At 58.6% G+C, this 16791-nt stretch overlaps 4 protein-coding genes across 4 annotated transcripts; 3 read left to right on the forward strand and 1 right to left on the reverse strand.

The window, feature by feature from the left end:
- The first annotated feature begins 204 nt into the window (after positions 1-204).
- Positions 205-2753, forward strand: PUNSTDRAFT_101295 (cyclophilin-like protein). Its single transcript, XM_007382672.1, has 14 exons — positions 205-319; positions 371-416; positions 476-503; positions 562-635; positions 685-798; positions 855-920; positions 970-993; positions 1046-1073; positions 1127-1279; positions 1328-1419; positions 1472-1575; positions 1626-1708; positions 1763-2186; positions 2255-2753. Exons 1-14 carry the CDS (start codon positions 245-247, stop codon positions 2360-2362), a joined length of 1419 nt encoding a protein of 472 aa, XP_007382734.1. The 5' UTR covers positions 205-244; the 3' UTR covers positions 2363-2753.
- A 386-nt stretch (positions 2754-3139) lies between these two features.
- Positions 3140-5741, reverse strand: PUNSTDRAFT_51742 (uncharacterized protein). The gene has a single exon (XM_007382673.1). It carries the CDS (start codon positions 5009-5011, stop codon positions 3920-3922), a length of 1092 nt encoding a protein of 363 aa, XP_007382735.1. The 5' UTR covers positions 5012-5741; the 3' UTR covers positions 3140-3919.
- A 192-nt stretch (positions 5742-5933) lies between these two features.
- PUNSTDRAFT_119951 (uncharacterized protein) lies at positions 5934-6592 on the forward strand. Its single transcript, XM_007382674.1, has one exon. The coding sequence runs from the start codon at positions 6115-6117 to the stop codon at positions 6325-6327; it is 213 nt and encodes a 70-aa protein (XP_007382736.1). The 5' UTR covers positions 5934-6114; the 3' UTR covers positions 6328-6592.
- A 5561-nt stretch (positions 6593-12153) lies between these two features.
- PUNSTDRAFT_125703 (uncharacterized protein) lies at positions 12154-13146 on the forward strand (the record flags this gene model as incomplete). Its single annotated transcript, XM_007382675.1, has 3 exons — positions 12154-12565; positions 12632-12693; positions 12765-13146. 3 exons carry the CDS (start codon positions 12154-12156, stop codon positions 12927-12929), a joined length of 639 nt encoding a protein of 212 aa, XP_007382737.1. The 3' UTR covers positions 12930-13146.
- Between the last annotated feature and the right edge of the window lie 3645 nt (positions 13147-16791).

Raw genomic sequence — 16791 nt, forward strand, 5'->3', positions numbered from 1 at the left:
ATCGAGTCCTTCGATAACAATGAAGACACCCCGTTTGTCCTCGGACATGGTGGCCAAGAGTTTATGATCGATGGGTAAGGCAGGAGGTGAACGGTGAACCGGAGGAGATTCGAGAAGGTTAGACGCGCGCGCGCAGACCATTTCGCGTTCCACAGAGAACCGTTCTCGCTCTCACCACCGCGCCCGCTCGCGGCTCTTTGACTTGCTGCATTGAGATACATTGAGATACAACATCTTGACTCACATGGCGTTGCCAACCAAGGGACGAGTGATTGTGGAGACTACTGTTGGAGAGCTCGACATCGAACTGTGGTCCAAAGTGTGTCTCCCAGCGACACACGACGGCGAAGTCTGAACAGGTTGCCTATAGGAAGCCCCCAAAGCATGCCGCAACTTTGTACAGCTGGCCATGGAAGGCACGAGTCCCTTTGTCCCGTCTCGTGGTGCTGATCTCATGTTGAAACATATGCTCCAGGTTATTATGACGGTGTCATCTTCCATCGGCAAGTCGATTCTTCCGGGGACCGCCTGCGGGCGTGAATAACTTTGAGTGATTGCTAGTGTGGTCCCGGACTTCTTAGTTCAAACTGGAGATCGGACGGGAACAGGCGGAGGTGGCGAATCCATATACGGGGGTAAGTAACGAGCCATGCACGGTCACCATAGCCTCAACTTGCGTTGCAGAACCGTTCGAGGACGAGATTCACCCTCGTCTACGCTTCACTCACCGTGGCCTCGTCGCATGCGCAAACAATGGCGACAAGAATTCTAATGACTCCCAATTCTTCATTACACTAGGTAAGTGTAGGTTTGCTCCTCGATGCCTCCACGACTTACATATACCTGTGGCAAAGACAGGGCTGATGAACTCCACGGCAAACACACACTGTTTGGCCGATGCATTGGAGACACTATATACAGTGAGTGGAATGTGTAGTTGTCAGTACGGATTCTAATGCAACCCCGTAGACGTCTTGAAAATCGGCGCGACGGGTAAGAGATTGGCTGACACGTGTATTGGCAAGGACTCACTGTTTCGCTTCAGAAATCGACAAGAACGGGCGACCAACATAGTCAGTAGGTCTTGCATCCCCTTGCTCGTCCAGAGGCTCACAAATACCGTCAGCCCGCCCAAAATTAGGACAATCCGGATAGTTGATAACCCCTTTCCAGATATTGTTCCCCGTATCACGGCTGAGGAAAAGAGGGCACAACAGAAGGCGCGCGAAGCTGCTCAGCAAGAGCGGGAGGAGGCTGCTCGTCGAAAGGGAGCCAAAAAGTCAGTTCCTCGTATGAGCACGGCGTCTCAATCTGACGGATTTCGCAGAGATGTAAAGCTGCTGAGCTTCGGTGAGGACGAAGGCCTAGAGGAGGAAGAACCTGTTGTACTTAAGAAAAGGCCGATCGTGCGGCCGGACTGTGAGGTATCCACTCCTATGGTCCGCGACAATTTACTGACACGTCGCCATAGTGGTCGACAATCCGGATGCTCGTGTGGTCACGGAGCTACCGGACTTCATCGCAGCACCTCTCAGTAAAGCAGACAAACCCAGCAAACTTGAGCCTGAAGCAAAGGTATAGAGACAGACGACTGCCTGCGATTATCTCTGATATCCTTTGTTCAGCCGGGGAAGTCTGCCAAGGCAGCCGATGCTGTCGACATTACCAAGATCCGTGAGCAACACGCACGGGAACAAGATAGCAAGCTGTAGGCCCGCAGCCTTCAATTGAAAACACTCACCGTCTTACTCATGCTCTTCAGCAATTCTCGCAAGGCCGAGATTGAAAAGATGGAAGCGGACATCCGCAAGCTCGCGAGAAGGACAGGTGACGAGAGTGACGACGAGCCGGCGCGGAAGAAACCCAAGAAATCCTATCTCGACGAAGAGTTGTCGAAGTATGCCAAGGGCAAAGGAATCCACAGCAAAAAGGTTCAGGGTAAAAGGAAGAATGAAGGCGATATCCTCGCTACTCTGAACAAATTCAGATCTAAGCTTCAACAGAGTTCGGTCGAGGATAAAGGGGACGAAGCTGGTGAAGACGAGACGGATGCCGCAGGAGCTCCACAAGCTACCGGCGAGGACCCTGGGGTGGAGGTCGACACGGATGCCGGATTCCTTGGTCACCTGCTGCATTTCCCGAAGGACAACTCGGAAGAAGTGCAAAAAGCTGAGAGAGACTACGAGGTGCTGTCATGTCTTTGTTATCGGAGTCCCGGATGGTCGGGTCGCTCACACTCACGCCCCTGCACCAGGTGATCGATCCCCGGGCCCGAGGTGCGCGCGCTAAGGAGGAGGAGCGAGAGCGGAAACGCGCTTCCATGAGGGGCAAGGGCGCGCAAGGCGCACGGCACCGAAGGTGATTGGAGGATAAACGTCGAGTCGTGCGGTGGGATGGTGGGGCCTATGTTGGGGAGGCGCACTGCGGGACCGAATGCCATATCTAATGAACCGGACCGCCGTCTCCCCTCCTCTCTCGTAACGATGACGGTGGTGTGTCGCCGCCTCCCGCGTCGCTAATCATGGCATGGCATTGTCGGTATACGGGCAAACACTCACGCCATGCCGTATCGGTCGGCAAGATCGCTGAGAGAAGGACGGCGAGCTTGATGGATTGGGATGAACGTCTGTCCACGTCGTCGAGTACGACTTCGCGCTCTGTTGCTTTTCGTGTGGTCCTTTTCGCCGCATCGGCATCTGTATATAACTTATGTATCTCCCGTCGGCTCCGACGCGCTGCACGCACCTGCTGGTGGTCCACCTTCGCTGAACGCACCGCAGTGGTCATAGGGTTGCCTTTGGGTTAACATGCCATCTGCGTGCGAATGGCCACGATCGTGATCAAGAAGAGGTAACATTATGTCCTGTGGTCGCACGCTAAGGGGTGCATGTAAACAGAACGCTGCAGTGTCATTAAGCTATATGCAGGATTATCCTGGAATACGTTGCAGGTGCTATAGGAGGCTGCAAGGACGGCCTATTGATAGAGGTGTGTATTTGCGGGCGAAGACGAGAGACCCAGGAGCCGTGCAGCACAGGAATGTTGGGAAGAAGGTATCGATGGTTCAATTCAGACCGTGGCCAGAAAAAGACATATTCGCTGGCGGTGTTCTTTCCATAGCTCATTCAGCGAAGAATATGTTTGTGCGACTATGGAATGGTTGCGAGCGTACAGGTGCTGATAAGATTAGATGAGAGTATGATGCGTACAGATTTAAAAAAAAAAGGAAAAAAAAGTCGTGTGTGCGTGTTCCTCCAATTAATTCGATTTCTAGCTTGTGAACTGCCGCCGAGAGAGCAACAGCAGTGTGACCCAACAGGTCGCCCGTCGAGCCGCGAGCTCGTGAGGCCGTTCTAAGCCGTCCTGGGCCCGACGTCCAAGGGGCGCGCTCGCTCCCAAGGTCGGACACGCGGCGCTCCCACGACGCTTCCCACCGCATCTCTGTCTCCATCTCCATCGGCGAGCGTGAAGGCCAAACCCTGATCCCGTCACCAATAGGTCCTCCTTGGCCCACGAGATCGCGTTCCACAGATCTGTGCCCACCCCGCCCGCGTCGGCCTCACGCCCCCGATGCGGGGGTCCACGGCTCGGAGCCTCTTCGCCTCCGTGCACCCAGACGTGCGCACGACGGCTCAAATAATTTGTGTCCGTCGCCTACAACAGCATCTGGAGACGATTCCTCCTTCCGGAGCGCGCGGAGCCGAGGCGCGAAGCCGTGTGTAAAGCTGTCCAACAAGCGTGTCGAACGGCTGCATGGGGGGCAACCAGGGCAAGGACCCTCCCCTCTCGCCCTTCCCACTTCTTGCCGACGGTTGCGCCTCGCGGTACCGCGGCCGGAGACAGAGAACGTGTAGGATGCACCGCATGCCGACCCAGGGAAAGATGAGCTCTCTAGCGCGTCCTTGGAAGCTCCGTGCGCTCATGCGAGCGGGACGACGGGCACGCGAGGCGGAGATGCTGGAAGCGGAACCAGACTGGGCGACGCTGGCCTTGGCTGGTCCGGCCCAGCCACCGGCGTTTCGGTGGTTTGCCCCTGCCCGCTCTCGCTCTCATCACACTCGTCTTCGTCCTCGTCGTCCCCGATCGGGATGAGCATGCCGTTGATTTCTATCAGCTGGACGGACCGGCGCTTTTTCCTGATCGTGGTGGATTGCCGCAGACTGCTCTGTCGCGGAACGGCCGCGCCTTGGCTCGCTCCCACCGTTTCCGGGTCCAAGGCCAGAGGTGAGGGGGGATTGAGCGTGGGGGAGGGTATGCCCCTGAGGAAGGTCTTCAGCTGCGTCTGCGTCTGCAAGCGCGACGCGACATCGGGCGGCTGCGTCCGTATTTGCGCGTCAGGCGCAACGGGAGCCGCCTTGTTGAGCGCAAAGTACGAGCGCGGGGCATGCGCGGGATCGACAAAGGGCGAGTCCGGTATGCCGGCGCCATTCGTGGGGATGTGGTTCGGCAGGTTCGGCCGGACAAGGAAGTAGGAATGGAGGTTTGGGTGCGAGTCCGGGCTCGGGGTGGCGGACTGAGGCGTGTCCGGCATCGGCGAGGGCGTGCAGGACGAGCGGTATGACCCCGAGTGCTGGCGCGGGACTGATTGAGGCGGCTCCGGAAAGCCCTCGAGCGCGGAGAGGGTGAGCGGGTCTTCGCCGACCGCGGAGTCTGGCGTGCCGAGGGGAGAAGTTGCGCGCAGGGGTGAGGCATCGGGCGTCGGCAGGTGATAGTTGCTGCTGGAGGCCTTCTCTTCGGACGCAAAGCCTATTTCTTGGAGGTCCGGTGCTGAGCCGGTGTCGTGCGGGAACGTCGGTGTAGGAGGTATCACGGACAATATGGAGGGGCTGGGTTGCATCTTTGGAGGGGACGGCTTCGGTGGTGATGATGATGCCGCGCTGGACGGGTCTAACAGGGGTAAGAAGCTGAGGTTGAATCGCTTCGGGGGCGGTGGTGGGGGCGTGGCCGGGGGTGATGGCGGCTCCACGTTGGGTTCGGGAGGAGGTGGATGCTGGGGCGTGGGCGAGAGCATCGGAGGTGGTGCGGTTTGCGCGGGCGCCTCGGGCAAAAGGGGCAGGAGATTGACCGGGACCTGGCTGAGGACCGGGGGGAAGTAAGATGCGGTCTCCGGAGGTTGCTGGGCCCTTGGAAGCGACAGCCGTATCTGCTTGAGCTCGAGCAGGTCGCTGGAGAGATAAAGACGGGTCAGCGCTGGGTGCGGCAACGTATGACGAGCGTGCAGGACAAGGCCGTAGCTGTATGGGCATTGATAACGACGATCGTGGCTGTATGGGCATTGATAACGACCATCTCCAACTGCATGCGCGGCCAACGTCTATGACGACTATGGCCAGCGTCATCGTCGTCGGGCGGGACATCAAAGTCACGCGCGTGGAGGATCCGTTGATCCGGTAGTAGTCGGGAATACCAGCCGCTGGACGGAGGACGCTACTCACGCATACGAGAGATGCCTGGCTGGCGGCGTGGGCGAGCGGTCCCAGTCGTCGGCCAGGTGGACGCGCACGAGCTCGCTCTCGCAGAACGAGACGGTCTTGCACCCCAAGCGTGGTCGCCCGACGTCGTCTCGGGGCTCGGGGCCGGGGCTCTGCGGCGGCGTCGGCTTTAGACACGACTTCATGGTCGTTGGTCGGCGTAGGTCGGGCGATTGGTGCTGCCGCCGATGCGCGTGCTGCCGGGACGTCGTAGCGCGTCGTCGTCGTCGTCGTCGTCGTCGACGGAGTAGGTTGGTCGTAAGACCGGGACAGGTCAAGGGCGTGCAGGAGACTCGATTCGCATGGAGTGGGACGGTCGGGCGCGGTCGGGTCAGCGTTCTCTACCGATGTTTTCGGTTGGCATGTGACTCGACGTACCGTACGTCACTCCTCCTCCTCTCCTTCGACGCCGTAACCTGCACATACAGTTCCATCCCCTGATTACTGTCGTCCCATTTCTCCGGACGTCGACCATCCGAGGTATGTATGCTACATCTCCACGAGAGCCCGCGAGAAACGGCCGTGTGTGTTGTATCATTTTCATCCCCATCCTCTGCGCCTTGTTCTCAAGCTAAGCAGTGGAGCCGCACTTCGCTTACCGGCGAACCCTCGCAACGATTCTCATCACCCACACCGATGATGCATGATGACCTGCCCGCCGTTCAAGGCGGTTGATGTCATCCGACCTTCGTTCCGTGAGCGTTTCCCATCGGTCTCAATGTTCTCCAGCGTTTTGTTTCAAGAAGGAGCCGCCCCCGAAACGGCCGTCCATTTCCCGAAAATTGCGCGTGCATCGTCCGAGGCTCGGTGGGCACTGCTCGACCCGACGATCGAGGGAGAGTCGCACCCCACATAGCGTCGTCGGCGACGGGGGTGCATAGTTCATCGTTGCGCAAAGAGCTGATGTCATCCGAGCCTAAAAACGATCACTACTTCTTCCGTTTGTGATTTGATTCGGGACCATGACAGGACACCCCATCGCAGCCATCGTCCGGGGTGCTGCTGCGAACCGGCGCACGCGCAGCCGACGATAACCCGGACGATTAGACTGCGAGCTACAGCAGCAGCCTAGTGGTGGCTTCGTCCGTTCGTCGTGGGCGACGGTCGGGCGTCGCCATTGCAACGTTGCACCCAGTATCGCAGCAGCAGCAACCTCGACTTATGCAAATAAAATACGCAGCTGATCCGCAGCGCGATCTCCGGAGCACTCCAGACCAACTCAAATTACTATCTGACTGCGCCGGCGTGCTCATCCACTCTCACCATTAATCTTTTGCTGGGTCTGCTTTTGCTGCTGCTTATGCCTAATCATCTTCGCCGATTGACCCATCTCCGATTCCGGCCTGCACCGGGTCTAAAGCTGTAGAGACGCGCTTCGCCAGCCAACGAACGCTTGCCTCTCACGCTGCACGACCGAGAAGTTTTTTTTTGTCGCCTCCTCCTTCATTTGGCACGGATGGCGGACTGCTCTCACAGCTCGGAGGTCGAAGCGGGCGGGTTCATTGAGCGAGATGAATGAGCCGCAAATTACTCAAGAGAGGGGCAGACATGCGGCATGACGGGCAGGCGAGGCAGGCATACTTACAGGCCCGCCGCGCCGCTCATCCGAACCTCCCGCTTCTCATGTTACTGGCGCGCGAACTTGTGCACAAAACGGACGTCCCGAGAGCGATGCTCGCGGGCCATGGGGAAAAACCGGACGCGAAGAAAAAAACAAGTAGTGTGTATCAGCGCGATGATGACATCGCCATCATCATAGCATCGCCCGCGCCCTTCGGTGAGAGGCGTTTTGTACACGGTATATTCGACTTTTATTCTGGAGACCGGTGGGACTGCCCGGACTGGGCGACGGGTCAGCAGGACAACCCTGGGCATTTCGAGCGTGAGTGCGCCCCGCACTGCATGCACGCTAGAATGGACTTTCGTCGCGATGAGCGATGGAGAAGGTTCGTTAATGGTAATATAGATGGGCTTGGATCCGATGCAGCGCCTGATGACCGTAGCTGTAGCTACCACCAACCATGGTGCTTGCTGTTCGGATGCCATGAGAGAGATCTCGTCTCGACTGCCGCGGTCTAGTATTATCCGATCGATGACTGAGACACAATGAAAGACTCGAGAGGCTCTGATTATTCGATCGTATCTGTGCGCCGTTCTGCGGCAGGGTGCACACTTAAGATGGCATATCCATGCCGAGAAGTCGCGGTACGAGATACGGACGGTTCCAATCTTGGGGACGGGACGTCAGAAGGCGGACCATGGGAGATGCCAGCGTCGCCTCCATTCCTTTACCGATGCGTGCAGACGTCGACGCAACTCCGCCCGCTTCGGTTTCTCTCAAGTGATACGAAGGGAGGGAGCGCCGCGCGGAGAGGGGGGGTTGTTGAATGGCGGGCGCACGCCTGTTCGCGCGAGACGTCCCTACGCTTCTTTCGAGGGTGCGGCGTAGGGAGGTCCCGACTTGATCGTCCTTTGCACGCAAACTTTTATCGGATTGGGGAAGTGCTTGCGGGGATTCGCAGAGACAGAACGTATTGAATGGGCAGTCACCAACTATGACGAGATGTCGTGAGACGAGATTGGGTTTCTCGACGTTCATTGCGAGAGGCGTATCGTATCGTATCTGTGCTCTCTCCCTCGCCGCCCGGAGCGCCTCTGTGAAACGACGAGAAGCTTCTGCAGCATCAGGGCGTCCGCTGGGTGGCGTCAGGGTTCGTGCAACTCAGCCCCAGCGCTCGCTCACACAGACCAACCCGATGGCGCCAGTGCGTTAGTGTAGAGTACGAGATGGGCCAGTACACGAGGGCGGCGTCTTTGCACGATCACGAACCTGCATCGTCCGCTATGTCAGGGGCGTGCCGTTACTCCGAGCGCCCAAGGTAGCGCGGGGTGGCTGTAAGAAGGGGCTTCCATGCTAGCTGAGAGTCGCGCATTGCTTGAGATGCCAACGGGAGTGTGGGATGCACCCGCACCGCCTAAGGAGATGCCCTTCCGGATGGGATCCGATCTTAGAGAGGGTTGGGTGTATGATCATCGAGCCCCACACCCGGCGGTCCGGGGTTTGGCAAAGAAGAACGGCCTTCATACGATGTTCTACGGGGCAGCGAGGACCAGAACACCGACCGCGTCTCCGTCGACACGCACTGCAGGCATGCTGATCCATCCTGGAACTCGCCGTCGTCGTAGAGAAAGTTCGGATTGCCAGAAACGCCTCCGCCGGTTCGCACAGCAATTATGAAGCAGCCAGACATGAAACGAGCCAGTCACCAGTGGGAGCAAAGGCAAGATTAGCATGGCGTCAATCGATGCCATATAGTGCCCCAATGGGCCATGGGCCGGAGCGTATTTACGGCGAGGCCAGGCGGAAACAGCGTGTAGCGAAGGCGGAAGGGCTGTTGTCGAATTCAATTAGAACGGCGCGCCTTTGCGACGGCTTACGTAACCATCTCTCAACTTCGTTGTAGCATTTCGCTGTACCGTTACGACGCGTTTCTGAAGCCTCCAGCGGCCCAAAGTATGCCCATCAAACATCTGGACGGTAAGCAAACGGGGCATAAGCACGTATTGAAACAATAACCTCGGTCCAGGTTACTTGACGGAGCGAAAGCATCTGCAAACGCTTCCGCTTTCCGTCCTATCCGACTCGCGTCTGGGGATAGACGCATCATACTATCTCAACTACCTCACGGAAAACCCTCCTTCGAGAGAACCCTTGCTCGCCGCGACCGGAGGTCTTCCGCTCGCGCTCACGCAGCGCATCGAAGCCGACCTGCGCGTGCTCGAGAAACTGCGCATCAAGCCCGTATTCGTCTTCCCCGGTCTCGTGCCCAACAAGCGCTGGAAGCAGCAGCAACAACAACACATTGAGCAGAATGAGGCGTGTCGTGATCGCAGAGAGGCGTGGTCCAAGTACGAACAGGGCCAGGAGGACGCGGCCACGGAACTGTTCAAGGGCCGGAGCGGGCTCATGCAGTGGGATTTGTGGAGGATGGTGTTGCGCGTTTTCAGACACAGGAACGTCGAGTTCCTCATCGCCCCCTACGTTGCTTGGGCGCAGGTACGTTCGTTCTTGTTAGTGTCTACCTGAGCTGACCGTCTCCGTTAGTTGATCTACCTGCAACGACATCCGAAGCCATACGTGCACGCCATTTACGGCCCCACCGATACCTTGCTTTACCCCGGCGTAGACAAGATCATCACCTCTCTTGACCTTTTTTCTCCCAACCCGTCCTTTACGTACGTGTCCAAGCGTAACATCCTGAACGACCTCGGTGTGAACGAGGATCAGTTCCTCGACATTGGGATCCTCGTCGGTTTCGACTATTCTCCGCCGTTCCCTCCGACAGTGCACGAGCAGGCGCTGAAGCAGACGGTAGACATGGTGAAATACTACAAGTCCGGGCACTCGGCCGTGTCGGCGTTCGTGGACCACCCGGCAGTTAAATCAATCCAGTATTCCGATCAATATGCGCGCACGCGGTCCATGATCAAATATTCTCTCATTCTCTCTTCGGAAGGAACGGTCCAGCCGCTTCCGCTCGCCGTCGCCGGTGCACCGCAAGGACATTCGAACCACCACCCGCACCATCCGACGGCAAGCGATATCCCCTCTGACCTCCACGAGATATTCACCCACCGGCTACCGGACGAAATCTACTTTTACCTCTCCCGGGGCCTCCTCGGTCCCCAAGCACTGGTGTGGCTCACCACCGGCACGGTCATCGAGGGCCCTCCGCTCGACAACGGTGAAACTACGGAGTACAAGCGGTTCGTGAAGGAGGTCATCACGGACGGACAGACGGGTCCGCGCGCGACTTCGCTGGCTCTCATCAGTTCCGTCGCACACACGTTCTGGTCCAAGCGGCAGGTCACGGGCTCCTTCTGGTTCGAGCAGCCCTCGCAGGCCGGAGGCCAACACAAGAATATTCAACATAATTCTCAGCAGACGACCCAACTCGCCGAACGCGTCGCGGGCTGGAACGTGCCCTACGCCGTAGTGGAAGAGGAGCTGCGGCGTCAAAATGTGAGTGCGAGAAGGGTGCGGCTCATTATCGGTGGTCGATTGACGGCGCGCAGTCTGCCACGATAGACTTTGCGCTGTGCCTGGGTGCGACCTCGTCTGAGAAACTCGCGGCGAGGACCAAGGGGAAGAGCGGCCAGACCAAGCTCCCGCTAGAGAAAAAGGACGAAGTGGTCGCGAACGTAATCTGGCGATTCCTCGAGTTGCGCGGGTGAGATCGGCTTTTTTCGTCTTAATGTGCGCAACAGCGCTCTCATCGGTGTACGCGCCAGGTTCCTGCTGAACAGTCACGCCCACGGGCCCTTGGCTCGAGCGATGTACGCCGCGATCAGGCAGGCGCGTGTGAACGACAAGTTCCAGGACCCGCTTTTCCTCTTTCTGGAGCTTGTGAGAGCGGGCGTGATGCGCGGCAACCTCTTGTCGGGACGAGCGTTCTCTGGAGGGCCCAGCTTCGGTACCGGTGAGCCGCCCCCGCCCTTCTCTCACGCACGGAGGGAGGCGCATGATGTCGCTGATGACGCACGTCACCGATAGACGATGAGAAAACATGCATGCTCCTGGTTATGCGAGTCCTGAGCATCGTACCGCTGAACTTTAAGGTGCGCCGCAAGGGGTTCCCGCTTTGCTCTTTCCGATAACGGCTTTATGAACGTTTTTGCTTGCTCTACCCGAACAGTCGCAACCGTGGTCTGCACCGCTGTCACGGGAGCTGCTCGTGTTCAACTCGTTCGTGCGGTCTCTCACACGTGCCCTGCGTACGTTGCTGGAGGTGACGACGCTGAATATGCTGCTCCGGTCCGACGCAAAGCGGGCGCGTGACGATTACCTGGATATAGCGCTCTCGCTGCCCTTCCAGACGGAAGTGAACACCGGGTTCGGCGTTCTGGCGAAGGTCTACCTAGACGCGCTGACGCACATCAACGGCGGACAACGGGTGCGGGATCCGAACGGAGAGGGTGTGAAGGAGGCGAAGGTGCTCGCGCTCGACATTTGCGAGGATACGTTTACGGGCGTGAAGTATCCGAAACTAGAAGTCGAACGAGGGTTCCGCTTCTGGGACGTGGTGCGTTATGTGCCGCCTTTCATTTCCGGATTCGCGATAATTGACTGGGTCGATCGTTGATTCGGGTCCTGCGCCACAGGCGCTGACGGCCGTGCGGCAGCTGCACGCAGAGGGGGCGGTCTATCGCGACGTGGTGGACCAATTCGAGGCGGCAGAGGCGTGGCTGGCGCCCATGAGGCCGTAGGGCGGGGGCTTACGTTGTACGGTCGCAGAGGGGGCTTGGGTAATTTTCGCGGGCGGGTTCTGGTGGTTCTCTCAGATTTCGAGCGTGTCTGTACCGCTGTCTTGGCAATGGCGTGTTGTCATATGTGTGGCAACGGACTGGGAACGCGCGTTTTTTAAAAGGACGTGCATGGGAACGGGCGAGGGTGGGAACGGGGAGAGGCTCGGAGGAAGAGCACGTGAAAGCGATGGGGTCGCGTCTGACCGCGGAAATTCCGAGCGGTGTGAGATCGTCCGAAGCTCGGACAGGCGATCTGAGATGGGCGAGGGTGGCAAGATTAGTCGATCTGGACGTCCAACCTCCTGCCCGCCCCTATAAATCCCACTCGGCCGTCTCCCACCACCCGCCCCCGCCCCGCCCTTTGCTGTTGCGCACGATGCTGCCGCCGACCGCGACCGTCTTCCACCCCCGCCTCGTCGCCGTGCCCCCCATGCTCCCGCACAAACCACCGTACCTCCCCACCATCCAGCTCGACGAGGTCCCCGCCCCGCCCCGCGCCCTCAAGGCCATGACCTCGTCCGCCGGCCTCTCCTCCTCCTCCTGGTCGTCGTCCCGCTCCGACGACTTTACCGCCACCGACGAAGACGACGACGACGACGACGAGTCGGACTCGCCCTGCTCGTCGTACTGCTCGTCCGACGACGAGTGCCCGCAAGACGTCCAGATGGACGCCGCTGCCACCCACCCTATATTCACCGCCGACGACGACGACTCGTTTGCGCGTCGGATGAACCGCATCTTCGCATGGCGCGAAGCCAGCGCAAAAGCCATGGGTACCATCGTACCATGTATGTCGCCCCTGCATCGTCACAGCCCGAGGTTTCCGATGCTGACGGAGATCCCCCTTCCCGCAGCACGCGCACGCTCGTATTCACCGCTCAAGCGCAAACTTTCCGACGACGACTGCATGGACACCGTAAGTCTTCCCTTTTGGCAGTGCCGCAGCTATTTTCCGCAGGTTCTCACCGAGCTGTGCTTTCTCCCCAGGCTTCCGATACCTCATCCAGCTCGAAGCGGGCACGTAGCATCCACTCCTGCGCAGCGTGCGACGAGTGCTTTGCCACCCTCGAGAGCCTTTCAATGCACGGACGGGACGGACGTGCGAACGAAGCGTGTCGTGCCGCCGTCGCCTACGGGCTCGCACAGTCATGACAATGAACTTCGCCCGCTAGTACTCGTCGCCCCGTCCTCACGCCGACCCGGATCCTTCGTTCAGCAGCAATCGACTCGTCCGCACCCACCACGCAATGACTTATTCCTCTCTCACACCGGCATGCGCAACTGTATCATCATCACCACCACGCCCCTATGATACGATACCTACGCTTAACTGCAATTTTGTGTATATTATTCCCATCCGCGCTTTCCCCTCCACCGCATACATTATAGATAGCCTCGCGAGACAGCCACGGCCATTTAATATATAGCATATGTGTATGTTAGAGCAGCCCCATGTCAATGGAATTCTTGATGAGACACCGACCTTTGATGACCCTCCGCGGGAGTCGCAGTTGAGTGAGAAAAAAGACACCGTCCGCCGCTGCTGTGGTCGCCTGAGCCCCCGGTGCCCTGCACGCCCCCCGTCAGCGTCCCTGAGAGTCGGAGGAGGCCACCGGGCGGCCGCGGGCTGGTGGGCACCGCAGCGCTGCGCAGGATGGGGGGGCGGGTTTCACGGGCCGTCTAACACCCTGGACGCAATGCGCCCGCTTCCTTCTTCTGGCGGGGCGAGAAGCGCCTTCCGGAAGCGGAAGCGCCCACTCTTAATCGTCGAATGCTGTGCAGCGGCTGGGGCCGATCCCGACACAATGGCTTTGTTCCCACGCCTGGCGCGTGTTCGGCGTGTGGGCGAAGCTCCGGAGGGTCGGCCCTAGGGGCGAGCATGCGCTGGGACGTTTCGAGCTCGCTGTTCCCAGCGTCGTTGGCACGCTCTGGGACGTATCCACGATAAACGAGCGATGTTACTCCAGCCGACCCGCCCAGCGCCCCCGTCCAGAAGCCGCGCTCTCGCACTACCATCGCCCGCCCCGCCGTGCAGGGAACGGGACCGTTGTTTATACCCTCATTCCCCTGGCCGTTTTTCTTGGCCCTCACGCACGTCGACGATCGTTTCCTCCGACAAAGGCCCACCGAGCGAGGTATCCGCGCTCGATGAGAAGTGATGCCACCCCTTTGCTCTTTCCCGATCCGTCGTTTCAGCCCTCCCTCCCGCGGATGCAAAATATAGCGCTTCATCGCTGCATCGTGGTCGACAGCGTGTACGGCGTGAGGTCAGCTGCTGTCCTCCCCGAAGGGCGATGCGCTGCAGATCATCCATCATGCATCATGATCAGTAGCACCACCACCATCATCAGGAGCAACCTTCGAGCGTTCTTACTCGTTCTTCGTGTACTCTCATCCCTCGTTCACAGCACCCGGCCCGTGATGACGGCACTCACACCACGTATATTCCCTCAGGATACTCACCGGTTGACGAGTGAACACCGCTTTGGCAGGCCAAGGAATTAGTGAAACCTGGAACGGGCTGGGCGGACGAGCACTCTGCTGGCAGCTGAGAGATAACTCGGACAGCCCACACACTAGACGGCCAAGGCGCAGACTCTCAGCCTTCCCAACTTGGCGTTCCGCCCGAACGTGCTATTCCCCGGATTCCGTGGTATCCTGACCAAGTCGACTCAACTGGCCGTGCAGGGCTGGCGCAAAGTCAGAAGTCAGATACGTGGCCACCGCGCGCCAGCTCACAGCTCTGTCAATGGCAGCACTCGTTATACTTGGCTCTCTCTTTTCATATCTCTCGGCCGACGCTGGGTTATTGCAAGGTTCTGTTTGGAAGTACAAAGTATCATCGTGGGTCCCGCTGTTCTCAGTCTTCGCCGCGCTCAAAATATCGTTTCTCCGACCCCAAGAGGCGTCGACTCAGACACGAGCAAAACAGAACCTGGTCCCGTGACGCGATCGGCGCGATGGGGGCGGGGCTAATAGTAATGGGAATATATCTGGGAAACGCGTCAAGATGATCAGAACAGGCAATAACCGAAGTCGTTCTATACGCCCGCAACGACCATGCGATGCACCTCCGGATCCTCGACGACGAGGACACGAAATGCGGAGGGCGTGGGCGCTTGAATTCAATACAGGCCGTACGGCCCGCACGACTGCTCAATCCCCTCATCGTGATCAGGCGCGTATGGTATGATCTGGCGACCATCCGATGTCTGACAATCTCGGCGAAACCTCCTTGCGCTCGTGTGCTATACCGCAACTCGGGACGTGCGCTCTCACCCGCCGTGCATGCTCGGATCCGGAAAGAAAAGAGGAGATGAAACGCCCCCTCGCAGCGCGCGTATTTGCGTCACAAGCGAACGCACGATCGAGCAAAGGAAGGCGATCCGTCCCCAATGATGCATTAATGATGAGTCGCCCATCGGTCGATGTACGCGCATGGGAGTGACGCGGTGTATTCGCGAAACCTCGGCGAAACTGGCGAACACGAGAAAGGAGGCGCTTGCCCTTCTGAGGCGCCCTCGATGGCTTCTTTGTCACGGTTCGCGGGTGCAAACCCGATTCCGTCCCGAGCCACCGTTTGCTCCCTCGAGGGCTCGGGGGCAATCTGAATACGGAAATAGCAAGGCCGCTCCTCTCTAAAGCGGGGCGACGTGTCGTGAGATCGGACTTGCGCTCCTCGACACCTCCTTTTGCAGTTTTCGCATTCTTCGCATTCTCCCGCTCCAACGTTGCGCTATCGTCTAATCAGCGTCCGGACTTCTTCAGGCTGTACCTTGTGAACGCCAGCGCCAGCGTAATGGCGATAACGCACTCCGAGTGTCGGGACTTCTGCTCAGCGTCGGGAGCTGTTTGTGAATGTATGCGTCGGTAACGACGGTGTACGCGGTTCTCGGACAGCGCGTGCTGCGAATCCGTCAAAGGGCGGTCCCTCAGAGATGGAGTGCGAACTCGTGATGAATGTGAGCATATGCTACATGCCACGGTCTGAGAACGTCAATAGCTTGGCCCCGCCGTCCGTGGTTCCATTCCGCTCTCTCGTTGTACACCGGGGGTGATTGTGGCGTCCCCTTGTGTAGCGAACTTGAATGCGAGACTTTTCGATATGTTCTCAGAGACACTCCCATAGTCTCCAAGAGAGACCATAAGGAGCTCACATTCGCGCGTTCTGCGAGGTTCTGCAGCGCGAGCGTCCGTGTCCATTCACCCCAACCATCCGCGCGAACCATCATTAGACCCATACGACCAAATTGATGCCGAACCCGCTCGCGCTTCGTATGCGACTCTCACCCAAGTCTTACCGAGCGCGTCGGGGAACGCATGGGATATGAAGCAATGGCACGCGTCCTGCACTCATCGATGCCCGCATCCACGACGATCGGAGGAGGCGCAACCCACATGAGAGGACACGAGGAATGGGCAGCGGTTTCCCAAGGGTGTCGCGCGACAACGCGGGCTCTGGCGCTGCACAGCGATCAGCTGGCCGCCTGTACCGATATCATATGGAATGGGCGGGAAATGTATCCAGGCCCTCAGTTGGCATGGAACAATCGTTCGACTCGATGGGCAGTAGAACGCAGTCCGTCCATAGACGGCTTAGCGTCAGATTGAGTGGCGAGATCATCGAACGATAAAACCGCCGAGACGACCTTCTGAAGAGCTGGCTGGGTGTATCAAGTAAGGCTTCGCAAGTGATAAGCCTGGCATTTACTTTACATGGTGGCTCCTTCGGATCTTGGAGGTGAGGCAGAACCCGGCGTCGTCGTGGGAGGCTGCCGCACAAAAAGCGTCCGATGCTCGAACATGATTGTGATTTTCCCCATCTTACGGGAGCCGAGATAACCTGCGTCTGCATCGTGCAGATGCAAATGCGATGCTTAACTTTCTTTTGCACTGTATCGAGGTAGGCCGGGGTGGAACAATCCGAGATGAAGGCGTTAACGTTCTGAACAGTCCGAGATGAAGGCGTTAACGTTCTGGACCAAGCGACGCCTGGACGGTGGCTCGTGGGAAA

This window comes from Punctularia strigosozonata, assembly GCF_000264995.1.
Source record: "Punctularia strigosozonata HHB-11173 SS5 unplaced genomic scaffold PUNSTscaffold_5, whole genome shotgun sequence".
Lineage (NCBI taxonomy): Eukaryota > Fungi > Basidiomycota > Agaricomycetes > Corticiales > Punctulariaceae > Punctularia > Punctularia strigosozonata.

What these genes read in the sequence shown, in the direction of transcription:
- PUNSTDRAFT_51742 (XM_007382673.1), bottom strand. Translation starts at nt 5,011, where the DNA reads ATGCTCTCGCCCACGCCCCAGCATCCACCTCCTCCCGAACCCAACGTG.
- PUNSTDRAFT_101295 (XM_007382672.1), top strand. Translation starts at nt 245, where the DNA reads ATGGCGTTGCCAACCAAGGGACGAGTGATTGTGGAGACTACTGTTGGA. An exon ending in ACATCGAACTGTGGTCCAAA is followed by an intron (nt 320 to 370) that starts GTGTGTCTCCCA and finishes GGTTGCCTATAG; the next exon opens with GAAGCCCCCAAAGCATGCCG. An exon ending in CATTGGAGACACTATATACA is followed by an intron (nt 921 to 969) that starts GTGAGTGGAATG and finishes GCAACCCCGTAG; the next exon opens with ACGTCTTGAAAATCGGCGCG.
- PUNSTDRAFT_119951 (XM_007382674.1), top strand. Translation starts at nt 6,115, where the DNA reads ATGATGACCTGCCCGCCGTTCAAGGCGGTTGATGTCATCCGACCTTCG.